Source organism: Salarias fasciatus (genome assembly GCF_902148845.1).
Source record: "Salarias fasciatus chromosome 23 unlocalized genomic scaffold, fSalaFa1.1 super_scaffold_20, whole genome shotgun sequence".
Classification (NCBI taxonomy): Eukaryota; Metazoa; Chordata; class Actinopteri; order Blenniiformes; family Blenniidae; genus Salarias; species Salarias fasciatus.
The window spans coordinates 13,307,572-13,325,103 of NW_021941230.1; the positions used below are offsets into that span (position 1 = coordinate 13,307,572).

At 48.2% G+C, this 17,532-nt stretch overlaps 3 protein-coding genes across 3 annotated transcripts; 1 reads left to right on the forward strand and 2 right to left on the reverse strand.

Annotated features, from left to right (window-relative positions):
• Positions 1-20: 20 nt before the first annotated feature.
• LOC115383777 (NLR family CARD domain-containing protein 3-like) lies at positions 21-6,378 on the reverse strand. The gene is made up of 13 exons (XM_030085955.1): positions 6,241-6,378; positions 5,297-5,384; positions 5,160-5,190; positions 4,862-4,975; positions 4,549-4,662; positions 4,353-4,466; positions 4,113-4,173; positions 3,799-4,012; positions 1,854-3,651; positions 1,595-1,768; positions 1,330-1,503; positions 1,210-1,256; positions 21-1,132 (listed from the first exon to the last, which is right to left on the reverse strand). The coding sequence occupies exons 3-13, from the start codon at positions 5,177-5,179 to the stop codon at positions 600-602; spliced, it is 3,363 nt and encodes a 1,120-aa protein (XP_029941815.1). The 5' UTR covers positions 5,180-5,190; positions 5,297-5,384; positions 6,241-6,378; the 3' UTR covers positions 21-599.
• A 402-nt stretch (positions 6,379-6,780) lies between these two features.
• Positions 6,781-12,535, forward strand: LOC115383778 (H(+)/Cl(-) exchange transporter 4). The gene is made up of 12 exons (XM_030085956.1): positions 6,781-6,942; positions 7,562-7,716; positions 7,891-7,990; positions 8,134-8,321; positions 8,525-8,647; positions 8,914-9,120; positions 9,197-9,277; positions 9,372-9,917; positions 9,992-10,178; positions 10,291-10,689; positions 10,792-11,008; positions 11,114-12,535. Exons 1-12 carry the CDS (start codon positions 6,927-6,929, stop codon positions 11,202-11,204), a joined length of 2,310 nt encoding a protein of 769 aa, XP_029941816.1. The 5' UTR covers positions 6,781-6,926; the 3' UTR covers positions 11,205-12,535.
• A 492-nt stretch (positions 12,536-13,027) lies between these two features.
• On the reverse strand, positions 13,028-16,966 carry LOC115383826 (high affinity cGMP-specific 3',5'-cyclic phosphodiesterase 9A-like). The gene is made up of 15 exons (XM_030086017.1): positions 16,931-16,966; positions 16,717-16,827; positions 15,656-15,805; positions 15,389-15,428; positions 15,214-15,316; positions 15,000-15,139; positions 14,849-14,908; positions 14,554-14,731; positions 14,324-14,446; positions 14,156-14,248; positions 14,001-14,068; positions 13,819-13,921; positions 13,561-13,665; positions 13,310-13,456; positions 13,028-13,225 (listed from the first exon to the last, which is right to left on the reverse strand). The coding sequence occupies exons 1-15, from the start codon at positions 16,935-16,937 to the stop codon at positions 13,136-13,138; spliced, it is 1,518 nt and encodes a 505-aa protein (XP_029941877.1). The 5' UTR covers positions 16,938-16,966; the 3' UTR covers positions 13,028-13,135.
• Between the last annotated feature and the right edge of the window lie 566 nt (positions 16,967-17,532).

The following is a 17,532-nucleotide window of genomic DNA, read 5'->3' on the forward strand; positions in this document are numbered from 1 at the left end:
ACCATTGCTGAGATCACAGCGATTCACAAACAATTTTTTTTTATTGGGTGAAAGAACTTGATTAGTCACAAAGGTAAGCGTGAGGTCGATAATGTTGGTTAGTTGACGGAGTGCAAAGAGAACTTCAACTTGTTTTAATTTGTTCACATAACAAGCTGAACATTTTAGCCAAACCACTCGTTTTGACACTTTTGCTCAGTTTCTTCATCTACTTGACGTTGCACGCCTCAGACTTGGTTGTCAGTATTTTTTTTAGAGTCCTGAGAAAACAAAGCAGGACTGTGTGTTGTCCAGTTGGCCTTTGTCAGTTGGCAAACCATGTGAGTGTGATTATTCTTCTGCTCGTGTTTCAAAATATCACTTTTCATTCAATTAATATGAGTTTCAAAGAAAACACTCCAAAATATGCTACAGTATGCATTTACTAAAGTCTGACGATTCATGCTCTATAATACTGAATCCCTCTCAGGTTTGATGTAGAGTAACTGTTTAAACTCACAGGTATGTAATGGGATTACCTGGAGAAAACCCAGGAGTTCAGGGTTTCTGGCAGTGCCAACTGACTGTTGCCGAGTTTTAAAATAGCACCAGTGTTTTTCCTACAGCTCACAGAGGGACACGATGGCGCCAGGCCCGTTCCAGAACCCGAACCCGGGGTACACGGAGTCGGTGAATCTGTCTCGGAAGGTGTGCAGGTGGACTGGAGGATCGGCGGAGACGCTGTAGAAGGACAGAGTCCCTGCATGCCAGTTCAGATACGCTCCCACCCTGTTGGAGCTGGAGGAGGTGGGCGGAGGATTGATGATCACCTCATGCTTGTCGTGCCAAGCGTAGTAAACATTCGCGAAGCAGGACAGGCTCCAGGAGTGCTTGTTCATTCCGAAGCAGCTGTTGTCGGTGTCTGACTGGGGTCTGTAGGTCACTGCGATGTGAGCCTCCCCCTCCCATTCCACCTCCCAGTAGCAGCAGCCGGTCAGACCGTGGCCGCTGCGGACCTGCGGCCAGCTGTTGTACCGGTCCGGATGGTCCGGGCAGCTCCTCGACGCGTTCGTCGTTATGATCTTTGTGTCATTGTCGTACATGTAGAGGTGCTTGTGTGCGGTGTTCGGGTCCAGGGTGATCTTACAGGCATCTGGTCAGAGAGGGAAACACGTGAATTCAAGCCGTCCGCCGACCATCATCTAAATCAACCCCAAGAGGTTAACTTACGTTTCTTCAGACCTGGGATCATCCACTTGGGTCCAGTTGGGTAAAGCCTGCAATCAAGGATTCACGTTTAATTTATCAGGAGCAACTAGCACAGCTTTTCCTCGGCGGGCGTCCTCGTACCCGAGTGTGACCAGCCCGGAGCGTGGATCCTCCTGCAGAGCAGAGAGACGCTCCACCGCCTCTCCTCCCAGGTGGTTGTAGCTCAGGTCCAGCTCCTTCAGGTGGGAGGGGTTAGAGGTCAGAGCAGAGGTCAGGGAAGCACAGCCGGCGTCCGTCATCAGACATCCTGACAGCCTGCGGGGGAAAACGCAGCGAGATGGCATGTCAGATAGTGGAGATGTGAGGGTGCTCTGAACACATTTCAGGTTTGTTGATAACACGTGACCTGAGAGTTTCCAGTTTACAGTGCGGACTCTGCAGCCCCACAGAGAGCAGCTGCACCCCTGAGTCCCGCAGGTCGTTGTTACCCAGATCCAGGCCTCTCAGACAGCAGGACGGGGAGCTGAGGAGTGAGGACAGAGCTTCACAGCTTCTCTCTGACAGGTTACAGCCTCCCAACCTGAAGGAAAAGCAATAAAAAACCCTCATCATAATCCAGAATCATTGCCAAATAAACAGACTTTATGCCATGTGTGTGTTCATACAGAGCTTTGCTGGAGGCTTTGACCACTGGCAGCAGCCTCAGAAATGCCTCCTCTGAAGCAGAGTATTTCTTCAGATCAAACACGTCCAGATCTTTTCCTGACGACAGGAGGATGAAGACGAGTGCTGACCAGTGAGCTGGAGACGGCCGGCTTGTGGAGAAGCGGCCTGATCTCAGGTACCACTGGATGTCCTGCTCCAGAGAACGATCGTTCAGCTCGTTCAGACAGTGGAAGAGGTTGATGCACTTCTCAGGAGACGGATTCTCATTCATCTTCTGCTTGATGTACTGGATCGTCGCCTGACTGGTCCGGGAGCTGCTCTCTTCCTCCACCAGCAGACCTTTCAGGTGACGGCGATTGTCTGGGAGTGAGAGGCCCAGGAGGAAGCGTAAGAACAAGTCCAGGTGTCCATTTGGACTCTGCAAGGCGACGTCCACTGCACGTCGGTACAGACGTGTCTCTGCAGACGGGTCCTCCTCCGGTTGGGACTCGTGGGATGCAGTTGGCTGTTTTTCCAACAGATTCACAGAAGAGTTGGTGAAGGTCATGTGGACATGAAGAGCAGCCAGAAACTCCTGGACGCTCAGATGGACGAAGCAGAACAGTCTGTCCTGGTACAGGCCCCTGTCCTCGTTGTAGATCAGTGTGAAAACGCCCGAGCACTCCGCCGCTTTGGTGTCGATGCCATACTCCTTCAGGTCAGACTCACTGAAGTTAAAGTTTCCTTTCTGCAGCTGCTCAAAAGCCAGTTTTCCCAGAGATTCGATCAACTTCCTACTGTCCGGACTGCAGAGTGGATCCGCTTTAGATTCTCCGTCGTACTTCTCCCTCTTCACGTTGGTCTGAAACACCAGGAAGTGGATGTACATCTCGGTGGGGGTCTTGGGCAGCTCTCCTCCCTCTGGACGATTCAGCACATGCTGCAGAACTGTGGCGGTGATCCAGCAGAAGACTGGGATGTGGCACATGGTGTGGAGGCTTGGCGAGGTCTCGATGTGGGACATGATCCTGCTGAACTGCCTCTCGTCTCTGAACCTCCTCCTGAAGTAGTCCTCCTTCTGCGAGTCGGTGAAGCCCCGGACCTCGGTCACCACGTCGACACACTCGGGCGGGATCTGGCTGGCCGCTGCAGGACGTGTGGTGATCCAGAGGTGAGCCGAGGGAAGCAGTTTCCCCCTGATGAGGTTTGTCAGCAGCACATCCACTGAGGTAGGCGCCGTAACGTCGGTCAGGATCTCGGCGTTGTGGAAGTCCAGAGAGAACGCGCACTCGTCCAGACCGTCGAAGATGAACACAACCCGGGAATCTTCAAACCGGCAGAGTCCTGCTTCTTTGGTTTCACTAAAGAAGTCATCGATAAGTTCCACCAAGCTGTACTTCTTCTCCTTCAGCACGTTGAGCTCTCTGAACTTGAATGGAAATGTGAAGTGGATGTCCTGGTTGGCTTTGTCTTCGGCCCAGTCCAGAGTGAACTTCTGAACTAAGAAGGTTTTCCCGATGCCGGCCACTCCCTTCGTCAGCACCGTTCTGGCCGGTTCCTCTCTTCCAGGAGCCTCTGTGAAGAAGTTCTCACAGGCGATGGCCATTTCTGCCCGTTCTGCCTTCGAAAACGGCACTTGGATCTGTCTGACCTCGTGCTGGTCGCTGACCTCTCCGCTCCCTGCCGTGGTCATGTACACTTCTGTAAAGATGGAATTGAGGGGCGTCGTCTTTCTCGCTTCAGCGATCCCCTCCAACACATTCTGTGACCTTTTCTTCAGGCTGCGTTTGAGTTTAGCCTGGGACACGGACGATGTTTCTAGAAGACAAAATCACAGGTAGAATAACTTAAGTTACATATCTGCAGTCAGTAAGTATCCAATCAACTCAAAGCTTCCACACAATGTCCGGAACATTTCTTCACATCCCTCGTTAGTTTATTTGCTGGTGCAGATCGGCTCCTTACTTCTCTCCAGGCAGTAAGCCAGATTCTCCTGCTTCATCGTCTTCAAGAAGTTCATGACGATCTTCTGAAAAGCTTCTCTGTTGCTCTTCAGAATCTTCTCATCCTCCACCACCTCCACCTTCTCCCTCCGCTCCTCTACGGACTCTGGATCCAGAAGCTTCTTGACCGCCTCCAGCTCATTACCCACAAAACTGTTGATGTTTTCTTGAAGAAGCTGCAGCAGAATATCAAGTTAAATCCCGATGCTTCTGTGGAATCAGCATTTCCCTCCTCACACTGTGGAGAACTGTGCAGGATGCTGTGTCTTTACCCACCTTCAACGTGTTTGTCAAGCTCAATTCAGGCTGTTGAAACTGCCTCTCCTCAGAGAATGGCCTAAAAACACAAGTACCAACATTCAGAACGCAATACTCACTGATAAGAAAGGGCTAAATGAACCTGGCACTGTGATAGTGCACTTCGAGGATGTTCTAAATATGTTATCAGGAACAAGTGGCGAGTGCTGTTTCTGTTTTGTGTGTAAACAGGTTTTCAAGCTTCTGTAGTTCTGTCACCTTTCAGTGACATGGTGGTTTTCAGTCATGAAATCCCCTGAAGGAGCCTCGGACCGCTCAGGCTTCCTGGACTCACAGCTGTTCAGAGATCCTCCTCTCTCCTGCTGCCAGCTGCTGGAAATGAGATATTTGGAGGAAGTGGTCACACTGACTGTTTATGATGATGTGAAGTGAATGTACAGCTCTGACTTCTCACTCGTGGCAATTGGGAGTTCCTTCACTGAAGTTTATATTTGCACCCTTTGACTGCTGAGAAACACAGGTGACTTGAGGCACGTCGGAGTGTTTCCTCTCCTGAACCTCCATGGATCTGAGAGAAAAAGAAGAAATGAAGTAGAATGAACCCAAGCTATCTTTATACTGCTTTTAACTGATGGAAATCAGAAAGGTTTAGTCTGATTTTCAGTCAGATGGTGGCTCTCAGATTTCTTTTTGTATGTGTCTGCATAGCCTGTAACGGTTTTGCATGCTGGTTTCATAGTGTCTTTAGACCTATTGAAAAAAATCACCTTATCATCAAATCCAGCTTCTTGAAGTCTATGCTGATATCGTGAGAGACATCAGATCGGCTGGAAATGTTGCGGGGCCCATCTTCAGGAGAGTCAATACTCTCCTCCTGCATTCTGGAAGATGAGAAACAAATTAAATAAAGACAAAAAAAACTTAACTTTTAGCTGCAGGGTATTAATATGCTAAATATCAGATAAATACAGAGCAGCCATGACACACAACACACTCCATCTGTACACCTAAAGTCAGCATTGTACACATATTTTATGCAAAAATGAGAATATGCATGAGTCGTACCTGTTCGTGCCAGACGCCATAGTTCAGCACTCTGAAAAAGAAACCACTCGAGAGGCTTGTTATTGAGTTTTTTTTAAGGCTTTATTCAGACAGAGCGAATACATCACATTTCACAAATATATTGAATTAACTCTAACCTGAACTATAAAGGCACATCTGAAGTCATGGAGTCATTGATCCTGCTGCTTCGTCTCTTCAGGTGGGTTCAGATGGAGACGAGAAGCCCTGAAAACAACGGGTGGGTCATCTCCAGACTTCATTTCAACTCATTAAAGTCAAGTTATTGATCCATCTGCTATATAAGCTGGCTGGAGCTGCTCCCACCTGACTATTGAAGGTAAAAACAAACCCAAAGAGACACAAGAAGTCACCAGTTAACTCCAAAGGTATGTGTTAAGAAAGACAAGAATTGCTGAACAACACGCAAACTGCACACAGACAGGAAACCAAAATGACTTCACAATGGAAACGGTTAAAATAACCCCATACTAAAGTGAGGCGAAGCTTTAAAAGTGATCTGTAAAACAGTTAGAATGATAATAAAAGGTTCAGCTGGATTCGGTTGGTGTCCTTAGAGCTTGACTGACTGACGAATACATATTAAATCACCACAAAGCCTTTTCATGATATGTAATCATGTGAAATTAATCACTTAATAACGTTCAGTTTCTTTTGTCTCATGAATGAAAGTGCATGAGGAGGAAATATAGCAACTTAAATAAGCAATTTGGGAGAAAAAAGCATAACAGCTTCCTGTTGTTGTCAAATATTATAATGATTCTTGTTCAGGTTTTGAAAGTCCATTGTTCTACAGCTGATTACCTGAAAAGTTTGACCTAGCTTAGAGCAAAAAAGATTGGATCAAAGCCTCTTTATCAAGTCACAAAAAGAGAACTATAAAAGCAGATATAGTTATTATTTTTACTATTTGTAAAGGTTAAGTGGAAAGTTAGAAAAAAAAATCTGTTCAACGAATGAAAAAAAAAGTTCTTAAATTTGATTTCTGATCACAAATTGATATGTAGCAAACAGTTAAATCTTAAAAAGCATATAATAAAGGTTAAAAGACTCTTTACATTACCTTTAACCCGAGTAGAATTAGAAGAGGAAAACTAAAGCGCGCAACGACTAAAACAAAAGTGAAAGTCATATTTGGCACGTTCCAGGAAACGGGCTGGACGACATAGTAAACTGATTACAAACTGAAGTAAACCATAGCAAAGAAAACAAACTGATCTAAACAATCCAGAACAAGGACACACATTCTCCTCTTCAATCTGATTTCACATCTCTCTGAAACTGTGACTCACCTGCTGCCTGCATCAGGAATGTACAGATTATCAACAAGATTAACAAAAAAAAAAAGAACAGAAATACTGAATGAAACATTAATGGCTGACACAATAATACTGTTTTTAACCTCCAACAGCCATTTTACGTTTATAAATGTGATTAATCTTGATATGACCAGAGTTTTTTGTAGTTTGTAATCCTCCTCTTGCGTTTTCCCCTGCGGTGCGAGGCTCCTGTTCATACACAAGCTTTGATTCAGAGACGATCTCTGATTTAGAGACGATCTCCCACTCCGATCATTTCACGAGGCCGCGGGCTGTCAGAACAGGTGCATTGTGGGAAGCAATCCGTGTCTCTGCGTCGCATCATTTTTCTATGAATGTGACCCAAAAATGTGTCGTTTGTTCATTTTAGAATAATTTATTAGTTTGACAGAGGCGTTTTTCATCCACCGCGGTCAGCAGGGAGTCAAACATGGACGCCGGAGAAGGTAAAACGATGATGCTGGGTTAGCTTTAGCTGCTAGCTGCAGCATTTCTGCTCTTTATAATAACCAAATATGAAATATATATACACATACTACAGCCATTCTCCCCTCGGAATAATGTCACATATAACGATAATATCATCATGCATGGTTGTCTCGAGGAATGTGCTCATAAATGTTATAGATAATCAGTTTTACTTATAAAATGCATTAAATACCAGTCCTGATTTTTTAAATGTAATCTTATTAGGTATTTTCCCCTGTTTTTTTTCCTATTCAGCTCTACTAATTATGGCATTTTAATGCGCAATGCTGATTATTTCTTTTCATCTGATTGAATTAAAGTGTATTAAGAAAAGACTGGGCATTATTAAACTGGTGGTATTCACACACACTATCGGTTGTAGATAGATACATATTTTACAATTAATCAAAAGTTTTCTGTAACCGAATTGGCAATAACAGTAAAGGTCAGTACACAAAACACTTTTTTATTTAAAGTGTGTAGAATCTACATTGGAACAGAGAGTAATCCTGTTTCATGGAGATAAATGAAGCCGTTTCAGGATCATCAAGCTTCCATGTGGCTCATATTTATCCTGATTGTTGTCCTCCTTTGCAGGTGTCAGCGCTGCCACGCCCACAGAAGAGATGAACGGAGCCGGAAACCTGATGGATTTCCTGGACGAGCCTTTTCCCGACGTGGGCACGTACGAAGACTTCCACACCATCGACTGGCTGAGGGAGAAGTCCAGGGACACTGACCGCCATCGCAAGGTGCCTTGTCACTCACGTTTGTCTCATCATCAGGCTCCTGTTGTTGTTCAGCTGCAGACATGACTCAGTGGGATGAACTCGAAGTGAATGAATGAGTCATTCTCCGGTCAGAGAGGGATTTGAAATAATACGAGTTGCTGGAGCACTTGCCTCTGTGGTTATTGTTTCCTGCAGATCACCAGTAAGAGCAAAGAGTCCATCTGGGAGCTGATCAAGAGCCTACTGGACGCCTGGTCAGGATGGGTGGTGATGCTGCTCATCGGACTCCTCTCAGGTGAATCTGCGCTTTTTTTTGTGGATGGAGAGTGTGTGTGAGCCATATTGTAATGATAATAAGTGAAGATCTTTGTTTTGAATGTTTTCAGGAAGATGATACGAGTCACTTATTTGTGTTTCCCCACTTGTGTGTGTCTTCAGGCACTCTGGCCGGCGTGATCGACCTGGCGGTGGACTGGATGACGGACCTCAAGGAGGGCGTGTGCCTTTCGGCCTTTTGGTACAGCCACGAGCAGTGCTGCTGGACGTCCAACGAGACGACGTTCGACGACCGCGACAAGTGTCCGCAGTGGCAGAAATGGGCCGAGCTGATGACCGGCCACGCTGAGGTCAGACGTGGCAGAACTCGATTCATCTCCGTTCAGCTCTTCTTTACCTTTATAGCTTCTGTTTTCTAAAGTCAGTAAATGCATTGTTGCAATGTCTGAGGTTTATTTTTTATGAGGAAAAGTTTTCATTTCCTTTGTTTGATCACACTTTCACTGAATACAGCCGAACTAAATGCTGCTGTCACTCTTTTCTCCTCACTTAGGGGGCGGGCGCATACGTGTTGAACTACTTCCTCTATGTTCTGTGGGCTCTGCTCTTTTCCTTCCTGGCGGTGTCGCTGGTGCGAGTGTTTGCGCCGTACGCTTGCGGTTCAGGAATCCCAGAGGTAACTGTTGTTACATGCTGAATGGAAGAGGTCAGAACAGTTAGCGTGGATATAGCTGATGTTTTATCCTAGTTTTACATCATTTCTACTTTTGAGATGGTGTTGAATGAATTCCTATTTTCTTTTTAAGTATCAGACTTGGGAAGACGTAGTTTGTCTTCCTGGAAGTTTTTGGTTTTGACAGATTTTATGAAAACCTGTAAAAAGAAGCTGGTCAGTTTGTTCTCCCAGCCTCTGATGAAGAGTCTCGGTCTCGTGTTGCTCAGATCAAGACGATCCTCAGCGGCTTCATCATCCGGGGCTACCTGGGGAAGTGGACCCTGCTGATCAAGACCGTGACCCTGGTTCTGGCGGTGTCGTCGGGCCTCAGCCTGGGGAAGGAGGGTCCTCTGGTCCACGTGGCCTGCTGCTGCGGAAACCTCTTCTGCAGCCTCTTCTCCAAGTACAGCAAGAACGAGGGCAAGCGCAGAGAGGTGAGGCGTCTGTCGGCTTTTCAGAACGAACCAGATTGAAACCTTTGGAGTTGTAATTTGGTCTGCTGTCCCTCAGGTGTTGTCGGCGGCGGCGGCGGCTGGAGTGTCGGTGGCTTTTGGAGCGCCTATCGGAGGAGTTTTGTTCAGCCTGGAGGAGGTCGGCGGTTTAACTTTCTGCCAAATTAAAGCAAAGATCAAACTTTTGAGTCCTTCCTGACCATGTTCATACCTGTCCATCATGTCTCCTGCAGGTCAGTTATTATTTCCCTCTGAAGACGCTGTGGCGTTCCTTCTTTGCCGCTCTGGTCGCCGCCTTCACGCTGCGCTCCATCAACCCGTTCGGAAACAGCCGCCTGGTGCTGTTCTACGTGGAGTACCACACGCCGTGGTACATGGCCGAGCTGGTGCCGTTCATCCTGCTGGGCGTGTTCGGAGGCCTGTGGGGGACGCTCTTCATCCGGGCCAACATCGCCTGGTGCCGGCGGAGGAAGACCACGCAGCTGGGGAAGTACCCGGTGCTGGAGGTCATCGCCGTGACCGGGATCACCGCCGTGCTGGCGTACCCCAACCCGTACACCCGGCGCAGCACCAGCGAGCTCATCTCGGAGCTCTTCAACGACTGCGGCGCCCTGGAGTCGTCCCAGCTCTGCGACTACATCAACAACCCCAACATGAGCCGGCCGGTGGACGACATCCCGGACCGGCCGGCCGGGCCCGGCGTCTACAACGCGCTGTGGCAGCTAGCCCTCGCCCTCATCTTCAAGATCGTCATCACCATCTTCACTTTCGGCATGAAGGTCAGTGAGCGGACGCCCCCGCGGCGCGGCGAGCGCCGCCTCCTCCCCTAACGCCGTCTGGTTCTTCCCCTCAGATCCCCTCGGGCCTCTTCATCCCCAGCATGGCGGTCGGCGCCATCGCCGGGCGGATCGTCGGCATCGCCGTGGAGCAGATGGCGTACCACCACCACGACTGGATCATCTTTAAGAACTGGTGTCGGCCCGGCGCCGACTGCGTCACGCCCGGGCTGTACGCCATGGTGGGGGCGGCGGCCTGTCTGGGTGAGTCGGGGGAAAGTTTTCATGACCTTTGAACCGCAGCTGAAAACCAAATATCTGAGTTTTCTCGATGTGAGTTTGTTTTAAGAGCTCCACCCCGTTCGGTTTCCTGCAGGCGGCGTGACCCGGATGACCGTCTCCCTGGTGGTCATCATGTTCGAGCTCACCGGCGGCCTGGAGTACATCGTCCCCCTGATGGCGGCCGCCGTCACCAGCAAGTGGGTGGCCGACGCCTTCGGGAAGGAGGGCATCTACGAGTCACACATCCAGCTCAACGGCTACCCGTACCTGGACGTGCGGGACGAGTTCACCCACCGCACGCTGGCCACCGACGTGATGCGGCCGCGCAGGAACGACCCCCCGCTGGCGGTGCTGACGCAGGACAGCACCACGGTGGAGGACGTGGAGACGCTCATCAAAGACACGGACTACAACGGCTTCCCGGTGGTGGTGTCCAGAGAGTCGGAGAGGCTCATCGGCTTCGTGCAGCGCCGGGACCTCACGCTCGCCATCAGTATGTTTGTGTCGCTGATTTCCACGAGAGGCTGGGTGTGTCTTCTGAAAGAAGGAAGGTTCAAACTGTGTTCCCGTAACCTCTGGACTTGTCCGTCCACAGAGAACGCCCGCCAGAAGCAGGACGGCGTGGTCAGCAGCTCGGTGGTCTACTTCACCGAGGACGCGCCGCAGCTGCCGGCCAGCAACCCGCAGCCGCTGAAGCTGCGCCGCATCCTCAACCTCAGCCCCTTCACCGTCACCGACCACACGCCCATGGAGACGGTGGTCGACATCTTCCGCAAGCTGGGCCTCCGCCAGTGTCTGGTCACCAGGAGCGGGTAACGGCGCCGCGATCTGTCGTTTTCCTACCGTGAGACGTCTCGGTACGCTCACCCGCTGACCTCTGACCTCTTGACCCCCCCCCCCCCCCCCCCCCCCCGCAGACGCCTCCTGGGCATCATCACCAAGAAGGACGTCCTGCGCCACATGGCTCAGATGATGAACCAGGATCCAGAGTCCATCATGTTCAACTGACCGAGCCGCCGGCCGACGCCGTGGTGTAAATAGGCGAAAGAGGTGCGACGCTCCAGTCCCGCTGCCCCCCTGCTGACCCCCCGCCGCCCGGCTGCACCCTGGGGTCCAGAGTTCACACACTGAAAACATCCACGGCGGCTGCCAAGAGTTTTATTTTACGTCCATCTCGAGCTTTTTAATTTCAGGTTCACTTCGAACATTTGAAAAGCTGCACCGCGAAACGTCCGATATATCGATGATTAACAGGTCAAACCTCACTTTAAACTGGTGAGACTGGACAGAGTCCCGCATCTCACTGAACTCTCACTTGATCTTTAACCGTCTCATGTTGAATACAACACTGTTTGTTGTCTTGAAGCAGTTCAGATATCTTTGACTTACGTGTTTTTTTTTTTTTTTATGTACAGCGACATGAAATCTCATCTCTGAAGCCCGGAAGTATAAAATGACCACAGTCAGCTTCAGTTCCGTTGAAATGAAACAGCATTATTCTGTTCAGAAAGGTGTAAACCTGAAATCCCGCTCAGTGACATTATTTAAATTTCTGATTGCGACTTGGATTCAAACGGGTCGATATTTATTTCTCATCCTGACAGAAGCTACATGTCCTTTATATGCAGCTCAAAGGTCCGTTGCACCTTGTTTTTCATATGTGGCTGCCATATTTATACGACTCCTGCCTGCGTCTGTGTTTATTGTCACACGTGGGTCGGACCCTTGAATCTCCTCCTCCGTGTCGCTCTGCCTGCAGGAGGCTCAGCTGTTCCTCGCCGCTGCTCTGCATTGTCTGTTAGTAACTTGCGCTGAACGGTTTCAGAGTCAGGCTGCCACCGGCCGCATTGTTTTGCAGGGACACGGAGGGGAAGTTTGAGCTCAAGCACCTTCCACGACATGAAACCGTCTTTAGTTCTCAGCTTTTCTCTGTATGTGTCTGATGCGGGGGTGAACTGCTTTATAGACTCACTGGGGTTTTGTTTTTTTTAAGTTTATATTCTGATTGCACATTGACCTCACTCCCTGCAGTGGTTTTCGTGTTTTAATACCAGTTGTAGTGAAAGTTTTAACTTTATTGGAGTAAAGCTGCGAACACCTCATGCGAACTGGAAGACTTTAATGAAGAAAATGGTTTGTTTTTAAATGCCAAGAGAATGTACTTATGTATATATTGAAGAATTACTGTGAGCGTTATTTAATCTGTTCTCGTCTGAAAAGCACTAATGTGAAGCTCTGCTTGTTTTGTTTTGTTTTTTTAATTTGATATCCGATGCAGAAATCACACACCCGCACTTTTGTTTCTGTGACTGTAAAATAAAACCCTTGAATTGAGCTCAGTGTGGCGACGAAAGATGCTTCTGATCGATGTCTACATTTTTCACTGATGTCTATTGGAAGACTTTCATAAAACAGATCTGAATCCTACAATTAAGCTTCAGAACAGAGAGGATAAAATAAGAAACAAAGCCTGTTTTCACCTTAAAATTCGTTGGGTTTTTTTCATATTTTTATTGCTTAACTCGGAAAAAATAGCAATTTATTTAGCTGACATACAAATGAGGATTTAAGTAAGTAAAAAATTGATTGTATTTTTGATAAAAACTGACAATCCATATTGACAATGACAGAAGCTGTTTTTGTAGTGTAGTAACGAAACATGTCCAGCAGATGGCGCTCTTCAGCATCTAATTGACCAGCTTCTATCACATCAAACTGATGGTGGTCGATGATAAATTCCTATCAAAACACACAGACTGTCTTCAGAAAAACAGTGTAAATATGCAGAGAAGCCAGTTTTTATAACCACAAACATTGAAAAGCAGCCTCAGGAGCAGTGATCAGCCTCGTTCCACAGAAGCTCCAAGCCTTCTAAAGTTTACATTGTATGAGATCCTGCCAGGCCTGCGGCGTTGGGCTCGTCCCGGTCCTCCTCTTCCTCACGGCTTGGCGCCTTCTTCCTCCTTGGTGGCCTTCTCCATGTCGGAGTAATACTCCAGAGCCCTCCTCACCGGCTCCAGGATGTGTTGCTGCAGATGGAAGCAGACCCGTTAACGGCCGAGGCCGGGTCGTGTTTTGTGTTTCTCTGCTTCCCGTCAGGATGAGAGCCGCACCTCCAGGCAGGGGAAGAGTTTGGTGAGTTCGGTGAAGAGCGGCAGCAGGACGAAGCGGATGAAGCTGGTCTGGGACGACGGCTTGGACACTTTGTCTCGGTCCATGAACGGCGTCACCGGCAGCCCCTTGAGCTTCTCCGTGTCGCTCTGCACGCGGAGAGGGAAAGGTCACCGGGTCACCTCATACAGAGGTCAGCCAGAGCAGAAACGCCTACACCGCCGGGACGGAACGGAAAAAACAAAACACACACCTGGTTGAAGAACTCCTGCAGCAGACAGTCGAGCCACGGCTCGGCCACCTCCATGGGCCGGGCCTCGTTGGAGATGTCGCTCACCTTCACCATGATCTTCATGAGCTGCAGAATCCACAAAACCAGAAATCCTTCCACAAACCAAATCATTCTCATCATCTCTTTTGGATTCCTCCAAGACGGTTTATTTTTATTCACTTCATCTATTCCAGAAAGTTTTCCTTTAAAAGGCTAAAACTTCTCTTAAAGCCTCTTCACCACTTCTTTGTGCTCCTTGTTGGTGAAGTTGAACACCGGCTGCATGGCTTTGAACTTGTTGAGGATCTCGTTGTGTCTCGACATGTCGGTGGCCAGAATACACCTGAAAAACACAAAATAATGCTTTTAAAAAAAAAGAAGAAAGAAGAAAGACGACCACGAGCTGCAAATCGGAGTCGTACTTGATCATCCCTCCTCGGATGAGCTTGTACTGCTCGTTGCTCAGGTTCTTCAGGATGTTGCACTCTGGCTGCCAGACAAACGAACACGTCCAACACTTGAAACAATTTTGAAACTTTGGAAGCTGTGGACTCTCGTGTCTCTGTCCATGTTCTACCTTGGCCAGGATGCCAAAGGCCACGGCGCAGTGGTGGTTTTCCAGCGGCGAGATGTCGTTGTAGCGCAGGGCCAGGTCGGTCTGAGCGTTGATCTGTGTGACGGAAGGTCAGACGCCGTGAGCTTTGAAACGTTTCGGGGACGGCAGCGGGGCGGCGGTGGGGTCCACCTGGTAGACGTTGTTGTAGCCCGGGTGGTCCAGGTCGTGGCAGAGCGCCGAGGTCAGCATGATGAGCAGGTCGACCCGGCTCAGCTTGTTCCTGAGGTCCGTCAGCCAGATCAGACCGTACATCTGCAGGACAGTCACTTTCACCACCGCGGCACATCTTATTCATTTTACACTTCTTGTAAATAACGGTTTCTTTTGAGGCGTTCCGTGTTCCTCTCCGCCCTTCGTACCATCTGGGTCACACAGAAGCAGTGCTGGAAGTTGTGGAAGGGGATGTTGTTGTAGTGGCAGTACACCTCGAACAGGAAGTTCTGCAGCGCCTCCGGCTCGATTTGGAAGGCCGTCAGGAAGTCCAGGTCGGTGTACATCACCTGCAGCAGCACCAGCATCTCCGCCTCCTCCCACTGCCTGCCACACACACACACACACACACACACACACACACACACACACACACACACACACACACACAGGACTGTATATCTCACAGTCTTTTAGTACTTTTTTAGTCATTTTTGCGCTCACCAGTTATCGAAAGTGGGAGTTTTCAGATGCTCTCGCACTTCTTCCGTCACCTGCAGTGAGCTAAAATTGAGACTCGCAGGTTCAGAAGATAAACTCGTCTCGGCCGTGGCTCGTCAAATGCTCCAGATCAGTTTTGCTTCTGCGAGTTCACCTCATGTTGAGGAACTTCATGCGCACGCGCAGACGCTCCTCCTGCACGCTCAGGTGAGACGCTCTGGCCTTCGGAGGCGCCTTGGAGTGGCGGTGGTTGCCCTCTCTCAGTAAACCCATCCAGCCCAGGTGCTCCACGTTCTGACGGGGACAGGAAGACGAATCGTCACACTTTAACCCTTTGATTACCGTCTCCCTTTCGCCGTTTGACAAACCTCCAGCTTCTTCTTGAAAGACTCCACCTGATTCTTCAGCTCACAGATGATTTCAGGAGTCTTGGCCATGTCCTCGATCACTTTCCTCTCCAGCTGATGCAGCCTGAAACATTTCAGATGTGACGGGTCGGTTTCAGTTCTCACTGAGACACCCGGCCTTCTCTCGATCACTCACCTGCACTCCATCTTTTCCAGCTCCGGCGGCATCGCCACACCTGCAACAAGCTGCAAAACTCAAACTCACACTTTCATTACAGTCACAGAAAAAAAACGCTGAACTTAAACCATTTAAAAATTCTTGACAGGGAAAAGTAAAAAATGTTCAGCCTGAACATACTCTTCAGTCTTTATGGAAATAATTGTAATTATACATTTATTGAAGACATTTACAGTAATAATACTGAGAACCGGTCTAATGCTGGTGATAATTTGCACGTCTCACTCTGCAGGTCCGACGCCACCACCTCCAGTCGGTAGCAGGAGTCGGCGCTGTTGGCCTCCAGCCTGGGCGAGATGTTCACCACCGTGCCGCTCATGTTGTACATCTTCAGGATGTGGTGCGGCTCCGCCTCTGCTGCCGCCCGGAACAGTTCTGCGAGACGGAGGGTCGACCGGATTTCTTCACATGAGGCAAAAGTTCACACCTTCTCTTTCTTAATTTGACACACACAGGACAATCAGCGTTTATAATGTTCTCCTTCTGCTTCACTACACAATCCTTGCTTTTACAGGCATCACATCCAGCAGGAACTCTTTCAGACTTTAGTGTTTTTCAGCTTCACATCAGTCATATATGTAAGGAACAGATGAGTCGTCCTCTTTTTCTACAGACTCATCCACCTACCACTAAACTTTGATTTCCAGCAAATTAAGTTTTAAAACCAATCAGAAACCGGTTGATATCAGGGGAAAAATCGAACTCCAAAACAAGAAAAGGAAACTACAACAGTTTACATCTAATTAAAAAAAAAGAATTGTCAAAAACACATAAGCAATTATTCAAATACTCAGGAAAATCACTTAATGAGTCCAGCAACCATTTTGAAACCAAAAACTCACAGCAAGTGTCTGATCATACTCTATCATCACTCTAAACTCAAAAAACAGAAAATAAACTACAATTCCTCTCACCACACACAACCTTTTTCAGGCCGAATTCATTAAACCAGTTGAAGTTCAGAACCAGAGCCAAACTGGGAAAAGAGAAGACGTGTGGAAAGTCTGCCAGGTACCTCACTACTACAGTGAAGCTCCTGCTGAAACGTCTGTAATTTGAAGGGAACTCCTGGCAGCTTGAGGCTCATTTTTCCATCTTTGATGGCCGTGACGTCTCAAGCTGACAGAAGCAAACAGGACGAAGCCCTTTAACCTGAGGACCTGTCATGGCCACATGCAGCACAGCTCCTTCACTCCAGAACGTCCCGGCTCCCGCTCTGACGCATTCACCTCATTAGTGTTTTCAGGTAAAGAAAGTGGAGCATCGGGAAGATTTCTCCGTCTTACCTTTGACCTCTGTGGCCGAGCAGTCGGCTCTGAACTCGGCTCGCTCCAGCTTCCCATTGATCATGAAGTAAATGATTTTCATGGACATCCCAGATCCCCGTGGGGTTTGACCTGCTCCACAAATGACAATGACGCCTCTTGACACTGACCTTGAAAGTGGTGGAGGAGGCACCTGCAGCTGACAGGAGGCCCACCCATTCAACCGTTCACCCACCCTCCATAATCCCTTCCTGGTCTCCTGCAGGGCTGCGTCTCCAGCTCCGGCCAGCCTGCAAACAAGTCCAACACCAACTTCCTCTGGAGCTTACAGAACCACAGAAATACATCACATTCAGTTCATGAGTAACGTTTAGATTTTAGTTGTGTAGACACAGCAATATTCATCTTGTGCTTAAAATGAAAAGAAAATAAACAATCTTTTGGACATTTGCTGTGCTTCAGTATCCTGAAATACCCCATTCATTGCTACACTCTCAAACTGATTCATTTCAGCACAGCTTTCAGACCACTGACATATGTAACAAAGATTAACTGGAATAAATAATTTAACTAAATTTAGGGGAAGTTTCAGGTTAAACTTGTTTCATTTTAAGTAATTTAAAAAGTCAATGCATTGATAATTTAAAAGAAAAATAACTAACTTGGGGACACAGAAGTTATTTCAGATGGAAATACTTATTTAAATCATAGAAAAATTTCAATCTAAAATCAAGAGTGCTCAAAGTTGTTTAGTTACTAACTCAAAATAGGCACATCCCTGCGTTTTATCTCTGGGTTGTCTGTCCATTATGTTTGCAGGAACAATTTTATAATCGA